At 52.6% G+C, this 24,900-nt stretch overlaps 1 protein-coding gene across 2 annotated transcripts; it reads left to right on the top strand.

The window, feature by feature from the left end:
* The first annotated feature begins 1,461 nt into the window (after positions 1-1,461).
* PPP2R1A (protein phosphatase 2 scaffold subunit Aalpha) lies at positions 1,462-24,271 on the top strand. Of its 2 annotated transcripts, none has more exons than XM_043896602.1 (15): positions 1,462-1,784; positions 10,964-11,054; positions 11,833-11,933; positions 14,797-15,029; positions 15,994-16,141; positions 16,260-16,415; positions 18,113-18,227; positions 18,353-18,423; positions 18,851-18,985; positions 20,494-20,667; positions 20,916-20,976; positions 21,664-21,818; positions 22,804-22,946; positions 23,617-23,708; positions 23,838-24,271. In XM_043896602.1, exons 1-15 carry the CDS (start codon positions 1,707-1,709, stop codon positions 23,852-23,854), a joined length of 1,770 nt encoding a protein of 589 aa, XP_043752537.1. In that variant the 5' UTR covers positions 1,462-1,706; the 3' UTR covers positions 23,855-24,271. The 2 variants fall into 2 exon arrangements, with proteins under 2 accessions (XP_043752537.1, XP_043752546.1); XM_043896611.1 differs by lacking the exon at positions 1,462-1,784 and adding an exon at positions 2,246-2,390.
* Positions 24,272-24,900: the final 629 nt, after the last annotated feature.

Below are 24,900 nucleotides of genomic sequence, written 5' to 3' on the forward strand. Positions count from 1 at the left end.
TCCCTGGGCCGCTGTGGTTCTGCAGTATTAGCGCCAGCTGTGCAGAAACAGAAAACAGACGTGGTCAGACACCTGACGATTGCCAGCGTGTCCAGGTGGCACACAGCGTTTAGTGTGCCTTGGACATCCCTCTTCTAGGATGTGAACTGTGCAAACAAGCTGTTGTGCTGAGAGAACTGTTTGGGTCACTGGCTGAAATACCTTTGGTCAGGGTCTTTTCTGTGAAGAGTCTGACCAGAATCAAGCTGCTGACTGCATCTATGAGCTGCATGCAGAGGCTGTCTCTGCATGGCACACTTGGGACTCTGGTGGGGGGGAGCTTTGTTGAGGTGTAACTGACAAAATTATAAGATATTTATAGAGTGCATCCGTAGCTAAGGAGATTTATAGCCTCCACGAGTTGGCAGAGTAGGGGTTGGGGGAAGATCCTGGGAATAAGATGTTGAAGCTGAAACTCCAATACTTTGGCCACCTGATGCAAAGAGTTGACTCATTTGAAAAGACCCTGATGCTGGCAAAGATTGAGGGGAGGAGAAGAGGACAACAGAGGATGAGATGGTTGGATGGCATCACCGACTGAACGGATATGGGTTTAGGTAGACTCTAGCAGTTGGTGATGGACAGGGAGGCCTGGCGTGCTGCGGTTCATGGGATTGCAAAGAGTCGGACACGGCTGAGCGACTGAACTGAACTGGGAATAAGGAGGAAAAGACTGAAATATGCAACGTCTCCCCGGCTCAACCCCCGCTCCCTTTTATAAGGAGCAGTTTCCTAACTGGAGTGGGTCTTTAGCAGATTCAGCTAAGGGATACGAATTTTGAGAGAGAGGGAGGGAGGGAGAGAGATTGACTGACTACGAGGCTCTGGGGGCTTGGCCAAGACTGAAGAGAGGACGGGAAGAGGATATACGTAGAGATCTGACGATTTAATAGGAACTGCTTCCCAGATAGAACGTACAGTTTGGGCAAAGGCTTGTTGGCATGAAAAAGCATGATGTGCTCAAGCAGTTAATTTTCCAAAACTGCTGAAGAGTAAAAAGGGGAGGTGGGAGACAGGCGTTCAGGAATCAGATCCACGCCTGAGGGGCGTTGGGTTTTACCCAGAATAAGGCAAGTCGCCACCCTTCTCGGGGCCTCAGCAAAACAAGGCATAAATCAAAGACCCACTCTCTCCTCCTTTCCCACAAAAGTTCAGGAGTCCGCTTGCCAGCAAGAGGAACTACTGCCTCGCAAACCAAAACCTGCAGATAGTTCTGGTAGCCCCGCCAATGACGTCATGCATTCCTAGCAACGCAGGCGCAGAAGAACTCGGAGAGACGCTGGCTTAGCCACCTCCCAATCTTGCTCTTCATTGGCTAGAAACAACCGCTCGTCTAGGCCGATGTTAGCGGCGACGTAGGCGGGCCCAATCTTGGTCGCTAAGATACCACGTACTTCCGTTTCCTCCTCCCCCTCTCCTAGGCTCCGGCAAACTTAATCTCGTCCCTTCGGCCAATGGCAAATGGGCGGTAGGCGGGACCTTATTTGTTCGGACCAAAGAAACGCAGGCTCGGCCCGGAGTATCGCGGCCAATGAATGTGGGATAGCCCCTGTAAAGTGGCTCGGGCGTCCCCACGCCTTTCTTTTCTCCTCCCAGCCCAACCCCTCCCTATCCCGGTTTTAGCACGGCGCTGGCCGCAGTCTTGACAGGAACGGGACGGGCCCAAGATGGCGGCGGCGGACGGCGACGACTCGCTCTACCCCATCGCGGTGCTCATAGACGAGCTCCGCAACGAGGATGTTCAGGTCCGGAAGCAACGGGAACTTGAGGAAGAAGGGAAAGGGGACCTGGGGGCACGGGCGTCCCTCGCGGACAAGGTTCAGTGTTCGCTGGGAGTGGCGGAAGGGGCGGCGGCCAATCAGCGTTCCGTTTTCATCTGTTATGGTCCCCGGACTCGATGAGACGGCGCCCGGGATTGGGTGTCGGCCCAGCGGAGGGCGGGCGCGAAGGCGAGCTTGGAGGGTCCCGGGCCTGCCAAGTGCGCGCGGGGCCCCGGGCCTACGAGGCCGCGGCTCTGGAGAGGGTCGACCGATTGGGTGGGGGAGAGGCGAAGGAACGGCTCGGTGATTGGCGGCAGCAGCCCTTGAATGGCGCCTTGGGGATGGGGTGGGCGCGTGACTTGCTCCGAGTGGGGGAGGGGCCGCCTGCTTGGTGGGGGTCCGGGTAGTTTTCACCCTTCAAGGTTTCAGCGGCTAAGGCTGCGCTGTGGGGTAAACTTTCCAAATGGAGACTGAGACGTGAAGACTGACTTTCCAATTCCTGCCCGTCCACTCTCTCCAGTTTTGGTGTAGACCCCCGAAGGGGAAGGGGGCGAAAAGCTCCCTCCCAAAGCGGGAACTGGCCAAATTCAGGTACGACTTACGAGGTGAAAACTAGCCCCCTTTCCGGGATCCTCCCGTTGAGTGGAGGGTGGGCAGTGTACTAAACGGACTAACATTTCTAATGTGAGGGAGCGGGGGTCTCAGATATCTGAGCCCAGCAGGCGAAGGGTTGAGAAGAGGTAGGGTTCTAGGGTTTGCCTATCCCAGCCCTGCCTCTCATCCGAATGACCTTGGGCCGATTACTTCACCGATCTGGGCCTTTGTTTTCCATAAACTGGTCTAATAATAGTCCTGGTCTCAGTGGTAGGTTGTAAGGGGCTGAACGAGTTAATAATACGAGTCATATAGAACGGCGCCCGGTCTGTTGTAAGGGCCCAATAAATGTTAGCTGTAATTGTGGGGAGTGGTGATTGAAAAGTTTCGATCCTCCCTGTGGGCCTCAATTTCCCCATTTATAAAATTGTGCGGGTTACACTGGCCCAGCCTCAGTGGTTTGGGCTCTTATGACCGTAGTTCGGGAGTCAGAACAGCAAGGCCAGCGTGGTGGCTGCACACTGAATGTCGAAGTGGTGGCAGATGAAGATTAATCCAGAGCTAGATCAAGTGAGGCCTGTGGACCAGCAAGGCAAAGACTTTGGTGAGGTGGAGGAGCCAGTGCCAGGCTTTGCTTAGAGGAATGACATGCTGTGACTTCTCACCCTCGAATAGGGGCCAGGCAGGATCAGAGAGCCCTATCTGGGTGCCACTGCAGAGCAGCACCAGCATTGGCAGGATTAGGGGTATCTTGAAAAGGAGGGTTGTTGAGGTTTGCTGGTGGTTTCCATGATGCCGTGTGGTGAGTGATGGAGGAGGAGGAGGAGTCAGGATGACTGAGCTTTGAATCCTAGCGCTCCCTGTGTGCCCTGGGCCAGTCAGTGCCTTGCCTGTTCTGGGTCCAGATTCCTCATCTGTAAGGAATAGTGATGAGTGAGGAGGAAGCAGCACCTATCTGGTTGGGAGGTTGCAGTGGAATTGGCCCTTAAGTGGCTGCCTCAGAGAAGGCATTCAGTGATGACCTCATTCAGTTGTCATAGCAGTTTATGGTTTTCTCTTTGGAAAGTGAGGTTCAAAGAAATTGCTTCCTTAGCCAGTAAGAAACAGTGGCTGGGTTGCATTGTCTCAGGGGTGTTTGGGGCACCACATTTCTTAAAATGTGGTCCACTGGTGGAGAAGCCAGGTTTCTATGTTACTTATACTGTTTGCTTCAGTTTTCTCACCTGTGAAGTGGGAAAAGGGAATTCCCTGGCGGTCCAGTGTCTGGAACTCGGCACTTTCACTGCATTGGGCTCAGAGTTCAGTCTGTGGTTGGGGAATTAGGGTCCTGCAAGCCGTGCAGTGGAGACTCCCCCCCTCCCCAAAAGTAATACTTAGCACTTCATAGGGATGTTTCAAGGATTAAATAGGTTAGTACAAGGAAAATGCTTAGAACAGTGCACGACATGTTTTAAGTTTTCATTAGTCTGCTGGTTGTGGTAAGGTGAGAGCTTCATCTCTCTCAAAGGTGAGGTGCTTCAGGCATTTAAAAACTGTTCTCTTAATGGTTACTATAGAGCAGTGGGTCTTAACAGGTTGTCACGACTGGTGGTGGGGGAAGCTCCCCAACATCCTGCACTGCCCAGGCCATCCCTTCACAAGGGATGGTCCAGCCCCAGAGGTGGTGCCAAGGCTGAGAAACCCTGCTGTATGCCGGCCTGCTAAGTGCTTTATGTGTGTTTGTTGAGTCCTCACAGAAGACATCTGAGATAGGTGCTGGGTTTTTTTCCAGTAAATGATTTTTGATTGTCAGATCTCAAGCCACAGAGAAAATAGTACCAAATCCAGTTTTTAAAAAAATTTTGTCATGCTTTTTCACCTGTTTCTCTTCCTCCCCTTCCACACTTTTTTTTTTTCTTGAAGTATTTTAAAAATAAAACCCACGCCCCAGATACTTTGTCCTACATACTTCATTATGCACCTCTAAAACCATGGACTTTTTTTATTTGGCTGTGCGGCACAGCATGTGGGATCTTTGTTCCCCTACAAGGGATCAGACTGCAGGGTGCCCCCTGCATTGGAAGCATGGAGTCTTAACCTCTGGACCACTAGGGATGTCCTAAAACCATGGGCATTTTAATAACCACATTGCCATTATCATACATCAGTTCAGTTCAGTCACTCAGTCGTGTCCGACTCTTTTCGACCCCATGGACTGCAGCATGTCAAGCCTCCCTGTCCATCACCAACTCCCAGAGTTTACTCAAAACTCATGTCCATTTTGTCGGTGATGCCATCTAACCATCTCATCCTCTGTTGTCCCCTTCTCCTCCCGCCTTCAATCTTTCCCAGCATCAGGGTCTTTTCCAATGAGTCAGTTCTCCCATCAGGTGGCCAAAGTATTGGAGTTTCAGCTTCAGCATCAGTCCTTCCAATGAATATTAAGGACTGATTTCCTTTAGGATAGAGTGATTGGATCTCCTTGCAGGCCAAGGGACTCTCAAGAGTCTTCTCCGACACCACAGTTCAAAAGCATCATACATAACAAAGTTTTTATAGTGATCTTTGATGTCATCTAACAGTCGATTCATACACGTAATCAGATTTTCCTGATTGTTCCAGAAGTGTCCTTTTACAATTGGCTCCTTTAAATCAGATTCTGAATCTTCAATCTGAATGTTTGGTCGTTGTCACACAACCCAATAAATACTGAAATAGGACTTATCACCACCAAGCTGGGCCCTGTGGAGACAGAGTAGGCCAGAGGTGACACAGAGGTGGCAGTGCCATGAGTGGAGGCAGACGAGGGTTTCGAGTCCTGGTCTGGCAACTTTATGAGTTACTCAACCGTTCTGGGCCTTGATTTTCTTGTTAAGTGAGGAAAAGGGCGGGAGACACACCTGGCAGGGCTGCTGTGAGGATTAAATGAGATAAACTATGTAAAGACAGCAGGTTCTTACATGGTCTAAGACATTTTGGGTGCCCACACCTTAGAAATGTGACATCACAGGGTCCGGCTTCTTTTCTGGAGTGCACAGAGTACACGGGGGTTTGAAGCAGAGCTCAGGAATCAAGTTGTGCTCTGAGAGTTTAGTTGGTGTAGGGTGATGGTGAAGAACATGGGTTCAAGATCCACGCTCTGCCGTGTCTTCTCTGGATGACCTGCATTTTTAAAGACTTGAAAAATATTTATGCTTGTGGTTTTTGATGTGCCCAGCCCTGTACTTGGCTTAGGAATCACCAGCTGGTAATAGTCATGCCCCTTCCTCATCCCAGAGACAAGTCGCCTTCCAAATGGGGGAGCAGGCACCTCCATAATTATAAGGCCAGGTAAACTGCTAGGGAAGAACTCGTTTGTGCTGCGGTTTCCAAGGAGGTGGGGAGAGTACTTTTTTCTTTTCTATTTCAGGTTAGCTATTTATTTTCCCTGCTCAAGAAATAAAAATATGTGAGAAATAATAAGAATAATGGTTAACACTTGAGTGCTTGCTTCGTGCCAGGCCCTGGGTCTTCCTTATTTGATTATCGCAGCAGTCCTGAGAGAGGCATTGTTGTGATAGCCATTTTACAGTGAGGAAACAAGCTCTGAGGTGCCCAGGGTTTACCTGGGCACCTTAGCTAATTGGTGAAGCCAGAATACATACTTGTTCATTCTTTACTTAAAAAAAAAAATCAAATGCTCCAAAAATAGAGATTGTGGTCCTCATTTCACTCTCTGGTGATGCAGAACTTTTCACACCCATCTGCCTGCACACACCCACACACATAATGTGTGTGAAATGAACATTATGTTCATTTAAAAACACAATTCTTCATGGAATGAGGTGGAAGGATGTTAGGATTTTATAGGAGTTGAAGAGGCTCTTGTGTCACTCAGTAGGCGTCTCCGGGGCTGAGGCTTGTTGTTCAAGCAGCCACCTTGCCGCGCCCGCCACCCTGCTCATTCCCAGCCACCGGCTCTACCAAAGTAACAGTTTGGAGCAAATCCCCCCAGGTTCTTTTCTTCCCTTCCTGTAGAAATATATGTGTAACCTTAACTTAAAAAAATTAATCCAGCATTTATTGGACTCTTCTTGTTTGCCAGGCCCTGTCCTGGGATTTGGAGGCACAGAGTGCAGAAGACAGAGTCCCTGCCTTGTGAAGCCCATTCTAGTGCGGAAGGAGAAACAGTGAACCAGGAAGTACAGTTGGCCCTTGAACAGCACAGGTGTGAACTGTGTGGGTCCACTTACATGCAGATTATTTCAGTAGGAAATACTATGGTACTCCGTGGTCTGTTGTTGGCTGAGCCCACAGATGGGAAACCTGAGATATGGAGGGTCCACTGTAAGTTATACTCAGGTTTTCAAGTGAGCGGATGGTGGGCTTTGGAAGGTGACTTGTCTCTGGGATGAGGAAGGGGCGTGACTGTTACCAGCTGGTGATTCCTGAACCGAGTACAGGGCTGGGCACATCAAATACCGCAAGCATAAATATTTTTCAAGTCTTTAAAAATGCAGGTCATCCAGAGAAGGCACGGCAGAGCGTGGATCTTGAACCCATGTTCTTCACCATCACCCTACACCAACTAAACTCTCAGAGCACAACCTGATTCCTGAGCTCTGCTTCAAACCCCCGTGTACTCTATGTACTCCAGAAAAGAGGCCGGAGCCTGTGTTGGAAATGATGAGTTAAGATGTGTACAGTGATGGGGGCTTGCTGGTTTACCCAGGGCAGGCATTGGTGAGGACTGAACAGAGGCCTGAATGCAGTGAGGGGAGCCCTGGTGTGTCTTGGGAAAGGCTGAGGAAACAGCACGTCAGCAAGTAAGAAGACCTGACCGTAATGTTTGTGTTCGTTTTAGTTTCTGTCGAGGGAGCTACTGTGACAAGAACCCAGGGAGCAAAGAGAAGGAATGGGAAGTGAGGATGAACCTGTACGCAGGAGTCAGTCGTGTTGGGCCTCATAGTCCATAGGAGAGCTTTCGGGTGTCACTCAGCATGAAGCAAAGACACACTACATGTGGGATTGGATCTGTGTGGTCATATCAGGGAAACTCTGTGGATTGAATGTGGTGTGGATTTTAAAAAGTGGTAGTGTTTCTGTGTGGATATAGTGGTGAGAAGGGAGTTTTTATTTATTACGTCTCATGTACTAGGGTGATGGCTGCTGGGGACACAAGCAGCCCCAGCTCATAGTGATACGTGTGGTCGTGGAACCATGGGTGTGAACAGAGAGGTTCTTTTCCTCCTCCTGTCTCTTGTCAACGAGGAAAATCTTTCCTGTACTTTCCTTGGCCGACTTGTCCTTATGTCTTTCTGTCCAAAAAGAACTCAGTCACTGATTGGGCTAGTTAGGATTAAGGTTGGCTCTAGTAGTGTTAGTCACTGTCTGACTCTTTGCGACCCCGTAGACTGTAGCCCGCCAGGCTCCTCTGTCCATAGGACTCTCCAGGCAAGAATAGTGGAGTGGGTAGCCATTCCCTTCTCTAGGGAATCTTCCCGACCCAGGGATTGAACCTGGGTCTCCCACATTGTAGGCAGATTCTTTACCGTTTGAGCCACCAGGAAGCCAAGGTTGGCTGTAACTAATAGGAAGACTCTGAATAAATGATACTTAAATGACATCAGTAAGTCGGGCGGTAGTCCAAGCTGGGTGACACTGTAGGTGTTAGAGTCCCAGGCTCTCACGCGTTGTTCTGTTTGTTTTCCATCCTGCCCTCCGCAGTCCCAGGTTACCTCAAGGCCCCAAGATGGTTGCTGAAGCCCCAGCTATCATAGGCCCATTCCAGATAGGGAAGGAAGGATGAAGATGTGACCCCCCATCTCCCCATAAGAGCACTTCTAGAAGTCACACACACTGTTCCCACTTGGATTTCACTGGCCAGACATTAGTCTCATGGTCACATCCAAATGCAAAAGTGATTTTAAAAAATCTTTGCAGGGACTCACATAAACAGTTGGAAACCAGAAGTCCTACATGGCAGTATAGCCCAGTGCAGGAGCTCTTAACCTGGGGTCCCTCGGGCATTCAGGGCATGTCCATGACTGGGTAAGAGAGAGAACATCAGGGAGCACCTGTGTACTTCCCACTCAGATTTCACTGGCAGTTCATGTTACCGTATTTAGTTGTTTATATGTTTCTGTAGGTCTTGCTCTATATACATTTAATGTTTGGCTAAAAAAAAAAGATGCGGGGCTTGTGATACTTAATCTGGAGACCCTTTTGCTGCCAGGCAGGTGAGTGAGTGGACCACTTCAAGCCCAGGTGGTCCAGAGACCCAGTGACACTGTATGAAAAGTGAGATGTTTTTCTGAGGAGAGGCCACCATGGCATTTCTTCAGGCTGTCATCACTGTGGTTCCCAAAGAGAGTCTTAGCTCCTTCAACCGGAGGGGGTGCGGGGTCCCAGGCACTTGCCGCCCTCTTCAGTGCCACATGGCCCGGGGATGAGCAGGCCAAGGGAGCCCTTGCTGCTCCCCCTTGGCCATGCTCCCTTCTTGTTCTGCTCCTCCTCTGGGGAGGAGTCCGGCTTGTGCTTGGGCTGGCGAGGCTGACTGGCTTACTCACCACTGGGGCGTCGCCTTGCACTCTTCACACAGGAGCTCATGGCTGCAGCCCCGCTGTCAGGCTGGAGACACGGAAGGGAGATTCCCAGGTGGCCAGGCCACCCAAGCAGCTGGGGTTGGGTCCTGGCCCACTCAGTGCTCATTCAGGCAGCCGTCAGCACCCCCAAGCCTGCCTCCACGCTTGTGGAAAGCTGCCATTAGTCGTGTTCCCTGGGATGAGGGGATCAGATGAGGTCCTAACACTAACATACTGAGCCTGAGGCCCGCCTTGTGTTAGCAGAGGGTGCGATTTCCAGGGTGGCCACGACAAAGCCCCGCAACTTAGGTGGCTGCAAACAACAGAAAGGGTTCTCTCTCAGCGCTCTGGAGGCCAAAAGTCCGAAATCAGGTGTTAGCTGTATTGGTTCTTTCAGGAGGCTCTGTGCCTCTCCCCACCTTCAGGGGGCTGCCAGCCGTTCTTGACAAATTCCTTGACTTGGGACACAGCCTCAGCTCCCTCCCTTGTCTTCACACTGCCTTCTCCTCTGTGTCTCTTCATCTTCTTTCCTGTCTCTCGTAAGTCACTACCGTTGGATTTCAGGCTTGTGTCTCTCCTTTCCTCTCACACCCCTCCCACACTTGGCACTTCTGACACCAGATGGCCTTCCCCCTTCCTGATCAAGCAGTTCTTGGCAATACCAGCTGGATGTCCTACAATTCACATCAAAGCAGGCCCTCCTCCGTGGATTTGATTATTTGCTAGAACAGCTCACAGAACTTGAGGAAACACTTGCATTTACCAGTTTGTTATATAATAAAGGATGCAATAAAGAGTCTAGATAACAGCCATGTGAAGAGATGCAGAGGGTGAGGTCAAGCGAACTTCTGTCCCCAGAGGTTGGGGTGCATCACCCTCATGGTATTTGGGGGTGCACCCCAAGCCCCATACTCTGAGGTTTCTTATGGAGGCTTCATCACATGCACGTGACTGATCATCCAGTCAGTGTCCCTCTCGGGGGAATGGGGCTTGGGGCTGAAAGTTCCCAGCTTCTGAGCATGGCTTGGTCTTCCTGGTGACCAGCCCCATCCAGGAGCCCACCCACAGTCACCTCATTAGAACAAGAGACATTCCTATCACCCAGGAAATTCCAAGGAATTTTGGGGCTCAGAATCAGGAACCAGAATCGAAAATCAAACATCAGAACAAGAGATGCTCCTTGTGTTCCTGTCACTTAGGAAACTGCAGGGGTTTAGGAGCCAGGAACGGGGGGTAGACACACACTTTGCTAATGTTTCACAGCACCACCACTACCCCCTGCCCCAAATTCAGGACGATCTCGAGATGCTTACTTAATTACATTTGTGTATTTCACATTTACCAGTACTGGGGTTAGGACTGGGACGTACCTTTCTGCTATCACTGTTCAACCTACCGTACTAGTGGAATTACTACTGCTAATGCAGGTCTTGTTTTTATAGCAGTGTCATTATAATATTGTTTGTTCTGTTATCATCACTGGTAGCCGCCGTCTACCATCTAACCCATCACTGGGTTACAACCCCCGCTCCATGCCACAGAGCTCTGTGACTCTTAGAAGGGACTTTCACGCCCTGAGCCTATTTCCTCTTCTGGAGTAGGGCCCATAACTGTCTGCCTTTGGCTTGTTGTGAGAGCTAAATGAGACATGCAAGTGCGAGCTCTGCCTGGGACTGGGCCCTGAGTAAGCTGGGAACGTAGCTGCTGCTGTTAAGAGCACAAGATGGAGTGTGTTAGTGGCACAAGTAGGAGGGTGGGGAGCTTGGGCATGCAGACACAGTGTCAGACAGAGTGATCCTGGAAAGTACTGAAGCGGGTGTTGGCTCAGTGAGACCCATCGGATGCTTTTGCTGAGGCTGCCGCTATAATTTAACAGCTCAAGGTCACAGAGTCACTTGGTAGGCTTGCATTACTCAGTACCCCACACGTGCTTAGCGAGGCTTCCAGCAGCTGACTGAGTCCAAAACTATCACCTTAAGTCTGGGCTTGCTAACTTTTCTCCCTTCCTTTTCTTCTTCCCCTCATTAGCTTCGCCTCAACAGCATCAAGAAGCTGTCTACCATTGCCTTGGCCCTCGGGGTCGAAAGGACCCGCAGTGAGCTTCTGCCCTTTCTTACAGGTACAGTGGAGTCCTGGGGCCCACATTGAGTGGGGGCTTCTTGGGGTGGTTCCTGCCAGATAAGAGAGAAACCTCTCTGTGAGTTTAACAGCTTGTAAGTGCCGTGTGCTGGGCGCTGGGGGCTGGTGCAGGGACTAATGGAAGGGGTCTGAAGGCTGATGGAGTCTGGTTTGAATTGCAGCTCCAGCTGCTGGTGACTTTAGGTAAATTACCTAACTTCTCTGTTCCATAGAGTTTTTATGTATAAAACAGGCATGGTCATCATGTGCTATAGCATTGATGTGAACATTAAATAATAGTAATAATAGCTAATACTTACTATATACCAACCATGTGCCAGCCAGTGTTCTGAACCCTTTCTTGTGAGAATTAAGTTTTTTCACCCAGAGCTTGTGCTCTATGACACTGTTGTTGTCCAGGATTATCTCACAGTAACTTCTTAAGGCAGGTGAGACTCCTGCCCTCATTTTACAGATGAGGAAACTGAAGTATGGAGAGATGAAGTGACTTAATTGGCCATGTAGTTCGAAAGTGACTCAGAGGGGATAATCTATCAAGTCATGCTGGACAGTATTGATGAACTTGACAGTATTGATGGTCTCTCTTCCCTAGCATCCCACACCTAATCACCTATTCCGGCCCCCCCCCCCCCAACCTCTGCCCACCCAGGGGGAGGGTGGCTGCCAAGTTGAGGAAGCAGAGTGGAGCACGCTTGTTCTGGGGAAGGGGGGGATCAGCTGTGGGGCAGAACTGTAACCCTGTCTGTCTTGTCCTGCAGACACCATCTACGATGAGGACGAGGTCCTCTTGGCCCTGGCGGAGCAGCTGGGCACCTTCACCACTCTGGTGGGAGGCCCCGAGTACGTGCACTGCCTGCTGGTGAGTCCGGAATCCGGGGAGGGCCCCTGCCTGCCCCTGGGGGGTCAGAACCAGGGTCCTCGCAGGGAGGGGAGAGTGCAGGCCAGGCCGGGGTCATCTTCTCTGAACAGAGGGGCCTTGATCATTAACTTTAACCCAGCAATCAGCAGTGGCATTTACTATATTTGAACGAAAATGCACCCGTCTTCCTCACTGTTGACTGGGCATGTCTGAGCAGTGCCAGGCCCTGCCTGGCCCTCTATGTGTGAGGTTTTCAGTTGGGAGTCAGGCTCCACTTACTTGCTGTGTGACTGGTAAGTCATCTGACTTCTGTGTGCTGTCCTCTCTTCATCTGTAGACAGGGAGTCCTTAGCACTTACATTGAGGATCATCTCAGGAAGCCTTAGTGCAGTACTCGGCATGTAGTGCGTGCTCACAGATGTCCGCTCCATTGTCATCCTGCCCGCCCTTCGGGGTAGGGACGGTCACACCGGCTGTGGCCATGCCACCCTGGACGCGCCCGATCTCATCTCATCTCGGATGCTAAGCAGGGGTCGGGCCTGTTTAGTACTTGGATGGGAAGACAGTCACACTGCTAGTGAGTGGCAGAGCTGGGATTCCAGGCTTGTCTCTGTGACTTTTCCTGTGTTCCTGTTCATGTGACCCTGTGTTGGGTGATGGCGGAGGTCAGAGATGGTCAGATACTGAAAGTAACGGCTCTTTGGGAAAAGGGAAGGGAGGAGGCGCTCCAGTCCTGTGGCCTGGGTTGAAAGAAGCTTGGAGGTTCTCAGTTTTCACTGTTCTCAGAACCGCCGTTTTCCCCCTGTAATTCTTTCTTTCATGATCCCTAAAGATGCATCTTCATACTTTGGCATCTGCACTTGATGATGTTTTGTAGTTAGTCTGCAGGCTTGCTTTTAGTGGTATATGAATCATTGCCACCTTTTTAATGAGATTGTAAAAAATTTGTTCTTAATTTTTTTTTATCATGGTGAGTTAGTAATAATTAGTTGCCATTATTAATAGTACCATTATTAGTAATAATTGTAATAAATAGTTACCATTATTAAAAAATAGTTACCATTTTAGCCACTTTTTCCCCATGACATTAAGTACATTCACACTGCGGTGCAGCCATCATTACTATTCATCTCCAGAACTTTCTCACCTTCCCCAAAGAAACTGTACTCATTAAGCAGTAACTCCCCAAGCTCCTCACCCCACCTCCCAGCAACCACCATTCCACTTTCTGTCTCTATGAGTCTGACTACAGACATACCTCAGAAATTGTGGGTTCAGTTCCAAACTACCATAATAAAGAAAGTGAATGTTGTAATAAAATGAGTCACATGAATGTTTTTGTTTCCCAGTACATATAAAAGTTATGATTATACTTTACTGTTGTCTGTTAAATGTGCAATAGCATTCTGTCAAAAAAAGATACATATCTTAGTTAAAAAGTACTTTCTCGTCAAAAAACACTAACCGTCATCTAAGCCTTTAGCAAGTTGTAGTCTTTTTGCAGTAGTAACATCAAAGGTCACTGATCACAGATCATCATAATAAATACATTAATAATGAAAATGTTGGAAATATTTTGAGAATTACCAGAATGTGACCCAGACTGAAAGTGAGCAAATGCTGTTGGAGAAGTTGATGTTGACAGACTTGTTGGACACAAGGTTGCCACACACCTTCAGTTTGTAAAACTCGGCACCTCACATAAGCATACATTCTGTAGTCTTTTGTGAAAGGCTTATTGTATTTAGTATAACGTCTTCAAGGAATTCATCCACGTTGAAGCATGTGTCAAATGAGATTTTATTCACATGTAAGGGCTGCTTTTGGAAAACCCCAGATTTGCTTTCCCTGGCCATGTCTGCCCGTGACAGTTGACAGACCTGGACGCGGGAGGCAGCTCTGCTCCCTGGCCTGGACGCTCTCCAGCCAGTCGCTGCCTTTGCTGTCACTGCCCGTCGCTCCCTCTGCCGTCCCCGCCTGTTGCTGCCTCTGCCATCCCTGCCTGTCGCCTTTGGCCCTCGCTGCAGTCAGTGACCTGCCTGGGCCCTGGAAATGTCTCCATTTATGATTTCATTCTGCTTTCTGTCCCTGTCAGGCCAGGTTGGACTTCAGACCGCAAGCCTCCACCCATATCTTTATTTGAACAGATAAGGATAACAATTGAGTCTCGGTTCTTTCAGTCAGTAATTCCTGCTCTGTGCTAGGAGGTCTGCTGGGCTCAAAGGACCCCATGGTGAGGCAGTCACATGTCCCTAAAGGAACATGATCACTCCAGGCCTCACAGTAACAAGAGTCTCGAGCCCCAGGTTCCCCAGTATTGTGAGATCCTGATGTGGTTGCCTGTCAGAAACTGCAGCTCTGCCTTTCAGCCCTTTGGAGGTTCTGGAGCCAGCTGGCCCAGTTTAGATCCTGGCTTATCGCTGTTACATCTCGGGCAAGTTAGCCTGGCTGTGCCTCAGTTTCCCCTTAGTTTATAATGGAGACAGTAACAGGACCTGCTTCATAGGACTCAAGTGAGTTAGAACCAGCACCGCTAGAGCCATGGCCCTGCTAAGAACATGCAGTAAATAGACGCTGCCGTCAACATCAGTGATTATTACTGCACTTGGAGATGCCAGGGACAGCTGTGGCCCTCTCAGAAGGTGACATGTACAGCTTGGGGGTTTGTAGACCCCACTGAAGCACCTCCAAGGACCTGTGCGTGAGGTTCTCTGTTGTGGTTCTTCAGGGAGGAGACACTGTGTGCATGTGGGCCTCTGCTGATCAGGGAAAGCCTGTCGGAGGAGCTGAGTCCCTGAGGGGGTGCAGCCGGGAGCTCGGGGGGGCTGAGGAGGAGCCATGTGCTGACCTGTTCTCCCCACAGCCGCCCCTGGAGTCGCTGGCCACAGTGGAGGAGACGGTGGTGCGGGACAAGGCGGTGGAATCCCTGCGGGCCATCTCCCACGAGCACTCCCCCTCCGACCTCGAGGCCCACTTCGTGCCCCTGGTGAAGCGGCTGGCGGGCGGCGACTGGTTCACCTCCCGCACCTCAGCCTGCGGCCTCTTCTCCGTCTGCTACCCCCGCGTGTCCAGTGCCGTCAAGGCAGAGCTTCGACAGTGAGTCCCCTGGCCTCCGCTGGCCTCTGGGCCCTGGCGAGACCCTGCCTCCCACTCCTGCTTGGTCCCCTTCTCTTGAGCCTCAGACTCCGTTAGGCCCATCCAGCGCCTAGAAGCCCCCGCTCTCTGCCAGCCCTCAGAGAGCCAGTGTCTGGACACAGCCGGGTGTAAGTCCAGGCACTGCCTCCTGCTCATTTAGGAAACGGAGACAATCATGGTTCTTCCTCCCGTTGGTTATGTAAAAGAATTACTGTGTATAAAATGCTTAGGACAGGCTCTGGTACATGCGGATGCTCAGCCAGTGACGTGTGGTGCAGTTGAAGGCCTGTCTCGGTGTGGCAGATGGGAGGCCGCCGCCTCCACCACCTCCACCACCTCCACCACCTCCCTCCCTCTTGGCTGAACCCCAGCAAGTTGCTTGCCCTTGAGATTTGGCCTGTGGAAGAACCAGTATTTTTAATTGGATTAAAATCTCCCATTAATCTATGTTTCTTCCCGTCCCTCTGGACTCCTGTCCTTCCACCGCTGTCCTGAACCAGCCCCTGAGCCGTCACTCCGGCCAGGACAGCAGCGTACAGCTGCTCGTGGGTGCTTGGAGGGCTGTGCTGGGCTCCTCGCGTCTCTTTAACTGGAGGCATTCGGTGCTGCAAAGGAAACGCTCTGAGCAGCTTCAGCGCAGCCTCTTAGCTGAGCAGTTTTATGTGGTCATAATAATAGAATCAGCACCTGCAGTTTGCTGTAGACCTACCTGCAGAGAGACGGCTGGGTGTCTCACACACGTCATCTCGTTTAAACCTCAGTGGCCCAGTAGGGTGGGTTCTGTTAACCAGTTCCTTTGTGTAGGGTTGGGGAGACTCAGAGGCTGTCACTTGGGTCAGGATCACCCGGGCAAAGCCAGGTGCTGCAGGACTGCCTGGGATTCCAGGGGTTCCTCCTCCTGAGCCCACTCTACGCCCCCCTCCAGGTACTTCCGGAACTTGTGCTCAGATGACACCCCCATGGTGCGGCGGGCCGCAGCCTCCAAGCTGGGGGAGTTTGCCAAGGTCCTGGAGCTGGACAACGTCAAGAGCGAGATCATCCCCATGTTCTCCAACCTAGCCTCTGACGAGCAGGTGGGGCCGCCTGCCCGCCCCTCTCCTGCTTCTCCCCGTGGTGGACCCGAGTCTGGGGAGGAGGCCCGGGGCTGATGGGGCCTCTGCTGACCCCTCCTTATTCCCACCCTCTCCCCAGGACTCGGTGCGGCTGCTAGCGGTGGAGGCATGTGTGAACATCGCCCAGCTCCTGCCCCAGGAGGACCTAGAGGCCCTGGTGATGCCCACCCTGCGCCAGGCTGCTGAGGACAAGTCCTGGCGTGTCCGTTACATGGTGGCCGACAAGTTCACAGAGGTGCGTGCGGGGGCTGTAGACAGCATCTCACAGATGGGGAGACGGAGGCCTTGGGAAGGAGTGGAGTCACATAGAGGACCCGGGGTTTAGTGAAGCCCAGTGGGTCATCCGGGCATTGAAGCAGGAAGCTCTCTGTTGTCATTTGATTAGCTCACCTGTCAACCCTGGTTGGTTGATAGTGGCAGCTTGAAGTGCTTCCTTGAGGTTTCTGAGGCCAACTTAAGGTTCTGTGGTGGGGAGCCACAGGAGCAGAGAAGGGTGGCATGTGTGTGTTCCCGACCTACGAACCTTGTCTCCTTTCACGGAGACATCTTTCCTCGGCCATGGGCGGCCACCTTCTCCCTGTACCTTGCCTGTGTGTTGTGTTCTCATCTCCTCTTCTTGTAAGCACTTTAGACACTTTAGCTTAGAGCTCACCGTAATGACCTTCTTTTACCCTGTTACCTCTCTGAAGACCCTGTGGCCAAGTACGGTCACAGTCTGAGGTCCTGGGGTGGGGAGTTAGGACGTCAGTGTGTGAATTTCAGGGGTGGAGGGATACAGTCGAGCTCCCAAACACGGCCCAAACGTTTGAATGGTCGGAGTGATACTGTCAAGCAGGCAGAACAGATGCCACATCTCTGAGGACTGTGCTCTTTCCATGGAGTCTCAGCGGCTCATTGCACAGACATGTTTGTCGGGCTCCAGCTCGTGGCTGGGTGTTGGGGATCCAGTGAATTCAGCACATTCCTGGCCTTCAAGGAGCAGGCAGCCTGAAGAGGGGACAGTCAGCTGAGACAGAGGAGAGGTAGTGAAACCGTGACTGGTGCAGGGCCGGCCGGTGGGGGTGGGTGTGGAAGCGCCGAGACGAGGAGGTGGTGCTGCAGCAGGTTCTGGGGGACGAGAGAGCGCCGGGGCAGGACCTGCGTCCCGTGTGTGCAGAGGGCCTGGGTGGTGAGAGGAGCACAGGCAAGAACGTTGGGCAGTGGCTCTCAGCGGGAGAGGAAGCTGGAGAGCTGGGCAGCAGACCCCTTTCCTCACAGTCAGGAACCACCCTGCTCTCCCAGGTCCTCACAAAGCAACTTCACAGCAGAACCTGTGCGTTTTTCTTTGGTTTCCTGGAGGTGGGGAGGGGATGGTACCCTAACCTGTATTGTTTTGTTTTAATTGCAAAAGTAATACGGACGCTGGTAAACAGTCTTAACACAGAAATAATACAAGTGAGAAAGTGACAGGGATCATACATCATTAGACTCTTTTGGGATCAGGGACAGAAAACCCAGCCCGAGTAACCTGAACAGTAAGGCGATCTGTCGTTTTAATGCAGACAGCAGTACTTTGCAGTAGGTACCCTCGTGGTTTGAGGAAGCAGAGACTCAGAGAGGTGCAAGCAGTCATCCAAGGTCACACCGATGATAAGCAAGAGTAAGAACTTGAGCCAGGCAGTTGGACTCCGGGGCCACACTCGTGACCACTGCCCTGCCCAGCCCCTCAGCACCATATACAGTTCATCACCGCACAACAGGGAAACCGAGCCTCGGAGAGGCTCTGAGACCTGGCTGAGGCCGCCCCTACAGCACCCACGTTACATCTCAGCAGTGACGCCAAGGGCTGTTGTTGCCTCAGTCCAGGTGCCTTGAACTTTGATTTTGTTCTCATTCACCGAAGGTACCCAGCAAGCCCTCTCACTCCCCCCGCCCTTCCTTCCCTTCCTGTAGCTCCAGAAAGCAGTGGGACCTGAGATCACCAAGACGGACCTGGTCCCTGCCTTCCAGAACCTGATGAAAGACTGTGAGGCCGAGGTGAGGGCCGCTGCCTCCCACAAGGTCAAAGGTTGGTGCTGGCGACCAGAACACAGCAAGCGGGCGTGCGGGTGGTGGGGCCGGTGTCTGAGGGGCTGCAGGCAGAACGGGCACATCAGGTCTCACCTCCCGCCGCCTCCCTCTCGCTGCCCGCAGAATTCTGTGAAAATCTCTCCGCTGACTGTCGGGAGAATGTGATCATGACCCAGATCTTGCCCTGCATCAAGGTAACAGGGAGTTTGGTGGGAGGAGTAGAGCATGCCTGAACTTTCTGGAAGGAAGGGTGGAGATAGGGCGTGAGGGGCAGCCCGACGCAGACCGAGTTCCCAGCCTCCTCAGACCAGGCAGTGTCAGCTTTAGAGCAGTCAGGAAGCCTGAGGGAATCTGAGGCTCCGGGCTGAGCGTGGTGGTGGGGCGCTTCCTCCTCAGAGCTCACAGCGTCGCCTCATCCACAGAGCTTCGAGTTTGGGGCAGAGGTTCCTGGGGGCAGGGGTCGTTGAACTCCAGGCACGCCGAACACGTAAGGCGCTCCAGTTCCCCTCGGGTACTCAGCCTGGATCGAGAGGACAAAAGCAAGCAGTGTCTCGGGGCTTCGTAGGAGTGGAGTCTCTCAGCCACTGACCCCATGGCTCCCGTCTTCCTTCTCCCTCCCAGGAGCTGGTGTCTGATGCCAACCAGCATGTCAAGTCGGCGCTGGCCTCCGTCATCATGGGCCTCTCTCCAATCCTGGGCAAAGACAATACCATCGAGCACCTGCTGCCGCTCTTCCTGGCCCAGCTGAAGGATGAGGTATGGGCGCCAGTGGGGGCTCTGCACGCGGCCGTGGCGGGTGGGGCAGCTCCTCTCCAGGTTCACCAGCACCTTCAGCAAATGCCCAGGTCACCAGGGAGTTGAGTGTCTGTGGGTATGGTGGGCTGCCCATTGGTTTATTTGGCATTTGTTTCACATGCCTTTATTCTGTACTAGTTTTTTTCCTGGGCATTAGGGATACTGAGCAAAAAGAGGAACAAGGCACTTGATCCTCCAGCACCTTCAGAGTGGCAGTGGCGAGGGGCAGACGGGTGGTCCCTTGACTCCCTGATCATACAGGTGCATGTCTCTCCCAGTTCAGGCGAAGGTGCTTACTAGGGATCCCAAGGTGCTGTGGATTAAAGAAGGTAGAGAATCGTTTCTCTCAGAACAACCTAGGGGCGGGGTGGACTGACACTGAGGGGCTTGTCCCTGCTGACCCCCGAGCCCTGTGGGTCTGAGGTGGCTGCGCTAATTTGTTCTGTCTCAGCCGTTGTGAAGGGAGGGCACCAGCCAGCAGCAGGCCAGTCCTCTCAGTCAGACCCCAGAGGGTGCCCGTCCTATCTGGTGATGGCTGACCTCAGGTTACAGGTCTCCAGCCTCTGTGGAGGTCAAGTTGATGCCACATGGCCCAAGGTCCTCACCACAAGTCACATTATTAGCATGATCTTTTTGGCATGGCCCAGGGCCATTTTTTATTTCAGATACTGAGAGATCATCTCCCAGAAGCTGGTGGGGGGCCAGTCCTCTGGAATGTGTCAAGTTTGAACAACCTAGCCTTGTCCAGTTAATAACCCTTTACTGCACACTTGATTATTTGCTTCATTGATTTATTTCAGTGCATGCCTCTTCACCCCACAGCTCCCAGAGGGAGATGCAGGAAAAACTGACTGTGGTGTCTGCCATCCAGGAATATATGATGTTGGACAAGGAATTGATTGTATTTATGTGCCTTTTCTTAGAAGTTGCTTCAGAGATTTTTGGAAGCAGATGGGGATATAGGTTCCCCCTCTGTGCTAAGATAGAGCACTACTATAAACCTGTCATAGGTCGAAATGGTGTAGAGTGAAGCAGCAGTTATTTTCTTTTGTAAAAGCAAAAATCCTGTTTGGGTTTCTTTTGGTTAGTGAAAGCAGGAACCAGTGTAGGTCTTTCAGAGTGGTGTAAAGTTAACTTTGGAAAAATGAGGCTAGCTGTGTACATGAGCATGTGTGTTTGTGTGTGTTAGTCACCCAGTCGTGTCCGACTTTGCAACCCCATGGACTGTAGCCCACCAGGCTCCTTTGTCCATGGAATTCTCCAGGCAGGAACACTGGAGTGGGTAGCCATTCCCTTCTCCAGGGGATCTTCCCCACCCGGGGATCAAACCTGGGTCTCCTGCATTGTAGGCGGATTCTTTACCATCGGAGTCACCAGGGAAGCCCATACATACATGTAGTGTAAGTCAGAGCCTTGCCCTGGGCTCCATGTGCAGTGCATCTTCTCAGACCCTCCTGTCCTCTCCTCAGTGCCCGGAGGTGCGACTGAACATCATCTCCAACCTGGACTGCGTGAACGAGGTGATCGGCATCCGGCAGCTGTCACAGTCCCTGCTCCCTGCCATCGTGGAGCTGGCGGAGGATGCCAAGTGGCGGGTGCGGCTAGCCATCATTGAGTACATGCCTCTGCTGGCGGGACAGCTGGTGAGAGCGCAGGCCTGGACCGGGCCCGGTGCCTGGGGCCTGGGGGCTGTGCCAGCGGACTTGGGGGCCCTGAGGGCCCAGTGGTAGGTGTGAGGGCTGTCGGGGGAGTAGAGGGGAGAGATGGGAAGAAAGCCCGTCAGGTGAAGTGGAACAGTGCCCAGCTTTTTGGGGGGGGTGTGTGGTTTCCCTGGGCTTCCCCAGAATTGCCCAGTCTTGACTCTGATCTTCTGTCTCCTCGTCTCCTGCAGGGGGTGGAGTTCTTTGATGAGAAACTCAACTCCTTGTGCATGGCCTGGCTTGTGGATCATGGTGAGCACCTCCCCAGGACCTCTGGGCAGAGACTGGGGCTCCAGAAGGGTGCTGGGGTGGGTTGATTGGGGCAGGTGGGGGGAGTGGGTGTCACCCCACTGCTGTCAGGTGCATGGAGCAGCTCCCCTGCTTTCTGGATTCCCACAGGAGGGCAGGGTACGAGGTGGATGTATCAGGTCACCCGCGGCTGCCAGGTCCAGTGGAGACTCTGAGGGTCACCCGGCAGACACTCCGAGTTTGAATCCCACTTCCTGGCTGTCAAAGCTTAAGCACGTCACTTGCCAGCTTTGAGCCCACACTCTCTGTGAAACATAGGGTACCTCATCCCAGTCTTTGAAGGCCATTGTGAGAACTGTGCATTGTTTTCACTAGGAGTGGCAAAAATAAAAGTTAACGTTTGTCTGTAACAGGCTCCATTCCGTGTACTAAGTTGTTCGCTTGGGCAAATTCAGAGCCTCAGCCTGCCTGTCTGTGCCTTGGAGCTGTTGAGAAGGTGCTCCGTGAAAAGAAAACCCTACATCCAGTGCACACGGCCCTCTCTTTCTCTGCGAGTTTATGGGTTCTCGCAGTTTTATGTGGCCTGGTACCTGGGGCTGCTCTGCAGGCAGAAGCGAGTGTGACTGTGACTCCCCACCTGCATCAGCCCTTCACCTCCTGAGTCTCCCTCCCTCCCTCCTCCTTCCACAGTCTACGCCATCCGCGAGGCGGCCACCAGCAACCTGAAGAAGCTGGTGGAGAAGTTCGGGAAGGAGTGGGCCCATGCTACTATAATCCCCAAGGTCTTGGCCATGTCTGGGGACCCCAACTACCTGCACCGCATGACTACACTCTTCTGTATCAATGTGAGCATGCCACCGTCCCCCACTCTCCCTGGGGGAGGGGAAGTAGGTGGGAGAGGAGGAATGGAGAAGGTCCTTGGGAGAAACCTGGCTTGGGATTTGGGGCTGTAGGGGTGAGTCCTTGGGGAACTGCAGGCCAGAGCATGGGGCTCCTTGGTCAGAGTCACAGGGCCTTTGTGGGTGGGGATCTGCATGGGGGAGACTCGGGACTAGGAGATTTGCCCGGCAGAACAGTGATGGCCAGGTCTGTCTGAGCACCCCTCTCCTTTCCCACCAAGTGTGTAATATTTATGATATAACGGGTAAATGTACAGTTTCTAGAATGAGACCTACTGTTTAATTCTAGCTCTACCATATATTGATTGTGCACCTTGAGAAAATTACCTTACTTCTTAGTGCCTCAGTTTTCTCACCTGTAAAGGGTTCATACCAGTCATCACAGCCCCAGACTTCTGAGGCTGTGAGATTAATCTGGTTATACAACTTAGAACAGTTGTTAATATGTAATGTATATATAGTGTGTGTGTAATATGTATATGTGTGATAAATACAGTAGAAAGTGCTTGTATCTAGTCAGTTAAATAAACCGTACACATAACTACAAATTAAAGAATGAGATTTAAAAGTTAGCATAAAATTATCTGATAATCCCTTCCTGTGCATCACTCTGGAGACCATGGCACTAAGGAAGCGCTCCCAGGGTGAGGAGTCCAGTCCCATCCCCAGGGATGAGGGAGAATCTGAGGAGGGAGCCAGGATGGGACAGTGTGGGCTGGGGGTTTTCAGGGCAGGGAGACGGTAGAGTCAGGAGGGTGTTAGGAGACCTGGGAACTTGTGGAGAATCAAGGCCCTCAGGGTGGGCGAGTCTGAGCTCAGAGTCCCCTGATGATCAGCTAGCTTCACCCTCAAGCCTGACGGCCGCTAAGTGTCCTGGTCAGAGGGAGCGAGGACTCTGGGGAGTCACCCTCTGCCACTCCCTGGCCTGCAGGTGCTGTCCGAGGTCTGTGGGCAGGACATCACCACCAAGCACATGCTGCCCACTGTGCTGCGCATGGCTGGGGACCCTGTCGCCAATGTCCGCTTCAACGTGGCCAAGTCCCTGCAGAAGATAGGGCCCATCCTGGACAACAGGTGAGGCCTGCCCCTCCTCCACACACAATTGCATTTGACTCAACTTCAAACATCGATCAAGGGGGACGCAGGTGATAGAAGTGAGAATGGCGGTTATTTTTGGGGGAAGGGCCTTGTGGCACCTGCACCTCTGTCTGTCCAGGACACAGCTTCACCCCTTAGTTTCTCTCTGAAGGCCGCCTTCAGCCCCCAAACAGCTGACTGCCGCTGCAGAAGCATTTCCCTCGGCCCTTACCTCCCTGGGCCCCTGTAGGGCCGAGTCTCTCCCTTGGTCACTCACCTCTCCTGTATTCGTCGGCAGTTTGATCTGCCTTCTCCCAGCCTGGGCTCCATGTGGGTGAGAATCAGGAGGGTTGGGTTTTCCACTGTGTCCACACCTGATGGGCCATAGACCTCAGTAGATAATGTTACACAAATGCAAGGCGTCACGTGGCCAAGGCTCAGAGACTTGAAGGTTCTGGGTTCTCTGCCCCACTTTTCCACACCACCTCACCTCCCTGTAGCTATTCTGGGCCCCCGAGGCCTCTGTCCTTGTTTGTGCGACTTCCAGCCTTCCGAGTAATGGTTGCTCTGGCCCCTGAGAGCTTTCATTCATGTGTGTGTCTGCATCTGTGCACAGACACCCAGCAGCCACGCCTGCCTGACCCCAGCCTTCCCCTTCTCTCCCCAGTACTCTGCAGAGTGAGGTCAAGCCCATCCTCGAGAAGCTGACCCAGGACCAGGATGTGGACGTCAAGTACTTTGCCCAGGAGGCTCTGACTGGTGAGGCGTCAGGAATCCAAGACTCCAGCGGCAGGGGGTGGGGGTCTGCGAGGGCGGCGCTTGGCTTACGAGTGGCCGTGGGCAGCGGGCTGGCTGCCTTCTGACTCCTGCATCTTCCTGTTCCCCTAGTTCTGTCTCTCGCCTGATGCTGGAAGAGGATCCTCCGCCGGCCTCCGGTGTCCACCCTCCCTCGCCAGGCCCCTCCCTTGGGGGGACAGTGGGGGGCCCTTGGCTGTCACTCCCTGTGCATGGTCTGACCCCAGGTCCCTCCCCCGGCACGGTTCCTCCCTCAGCCCGGGACTTCAGCTCCTCATGTCCGCCCCCCACGGGGCTGGGGGTGCACAAGGCAGGACAGAGCAGAGACCCTGGGAGGAAGGGGCCGCTCCCGCCCACTGGGGGAGAGACGCGAGTGTCCCAGGTCGCCGGCTCCTGCTGCTGTTGTGGGGACCCCTCACCCATCTCCACCTCCCTCCCTTCCTCTCGGTGGTTTTTTTGTGTCAGTTGTGCCGTTTTTATTTTATTCCCTTTCCCCCTTTTCACAGAGAAATAAAGGTCTAGAAATAGCTGGTCCTCTGGTCTTCGTCACTAGGTGGAGAAGAGGGCACCACCTCAGGGCCCCAGCCTTGCGCTTCTGTCTGGCGAGGACTGACTGGACTTGCCACACCCCCTGTCCTGTGAGTGAGGAGGATGCTCTGGGAAGCCCATGGGAGTGCCCCTGGCCCCAGGGGCCAGTGGAGTCCTGAGGTGCACTTAGGTTTCACAGAGGTTGGCTGAGTGTGTGGTGGTGGTTAGAGCAGGTGCCTTGGCACTAGACTGCCTGCATCTAGATCCTTGTTCCTTCCGTTAATAGCTGTGTGGGCTTGAGCAGCTTGCCCGGTCTCAGATTGCAAGACTGTAAAATGGGGGGTAAGAGTAGAATCTAGATCGAGCGGAGCAGGAATGAAGACTTAGGTGAGTTAATAACACAGAGTGGGTAATGATGTCTGACACATGAGAGGAGCAGGCCAGGAGCTCTCAGGGTCATCAGGGCTGTGACAGGGAGCAGGCTGGGGACTGTGGCTAGATAGAACCAGTTCTCTCTCAGCATGTTCTTCTATTTCTTTAGTACTGATTAGACATCAGTATTTTTAGTTGGGCATATGGCTGCCTGGATTCAAGGCATTTTCCCAGGGCCTCTTGAAATTTGGTGTGG

This window comes from Cervus elaphus, chromosome 4 (assembly GCF_910594005.1).
Source record: "Cervus elaphus chromosome 4, mCerEla1.1, whole genome shotgun sequence".
NCBI lineage: Eukaryota > Metazoa > Chordata > Mammalia > Artiodactyla > Cervidae > Cervus > Cervus elaphus.

Bases quoted from the DNA above. Each gene is read 5' to 3' on its own strand.
- PPP2R1A (XM_043896602.1), top strand. From the start codon at position 1,707: ATGGCGGCGGCGGACGGCGACGACTCGCTCTACCCCATCGCGGTGCTC. The intron at 1,785-10,963 runs GTCCGGAAGCAA...TCCCCTCATTAG, and splicing joins TCCGCAACGAGGATGTTCAG to CTTCGCCTCAACAGCATCAA. The intron at 11,055-11,832 runs GTACAGTGGAGT...CTTGTCCTGCAG, and splicing joins GCTTCTGCCCTTTCTTACAG to ACACCATCTACGATGAGGAC.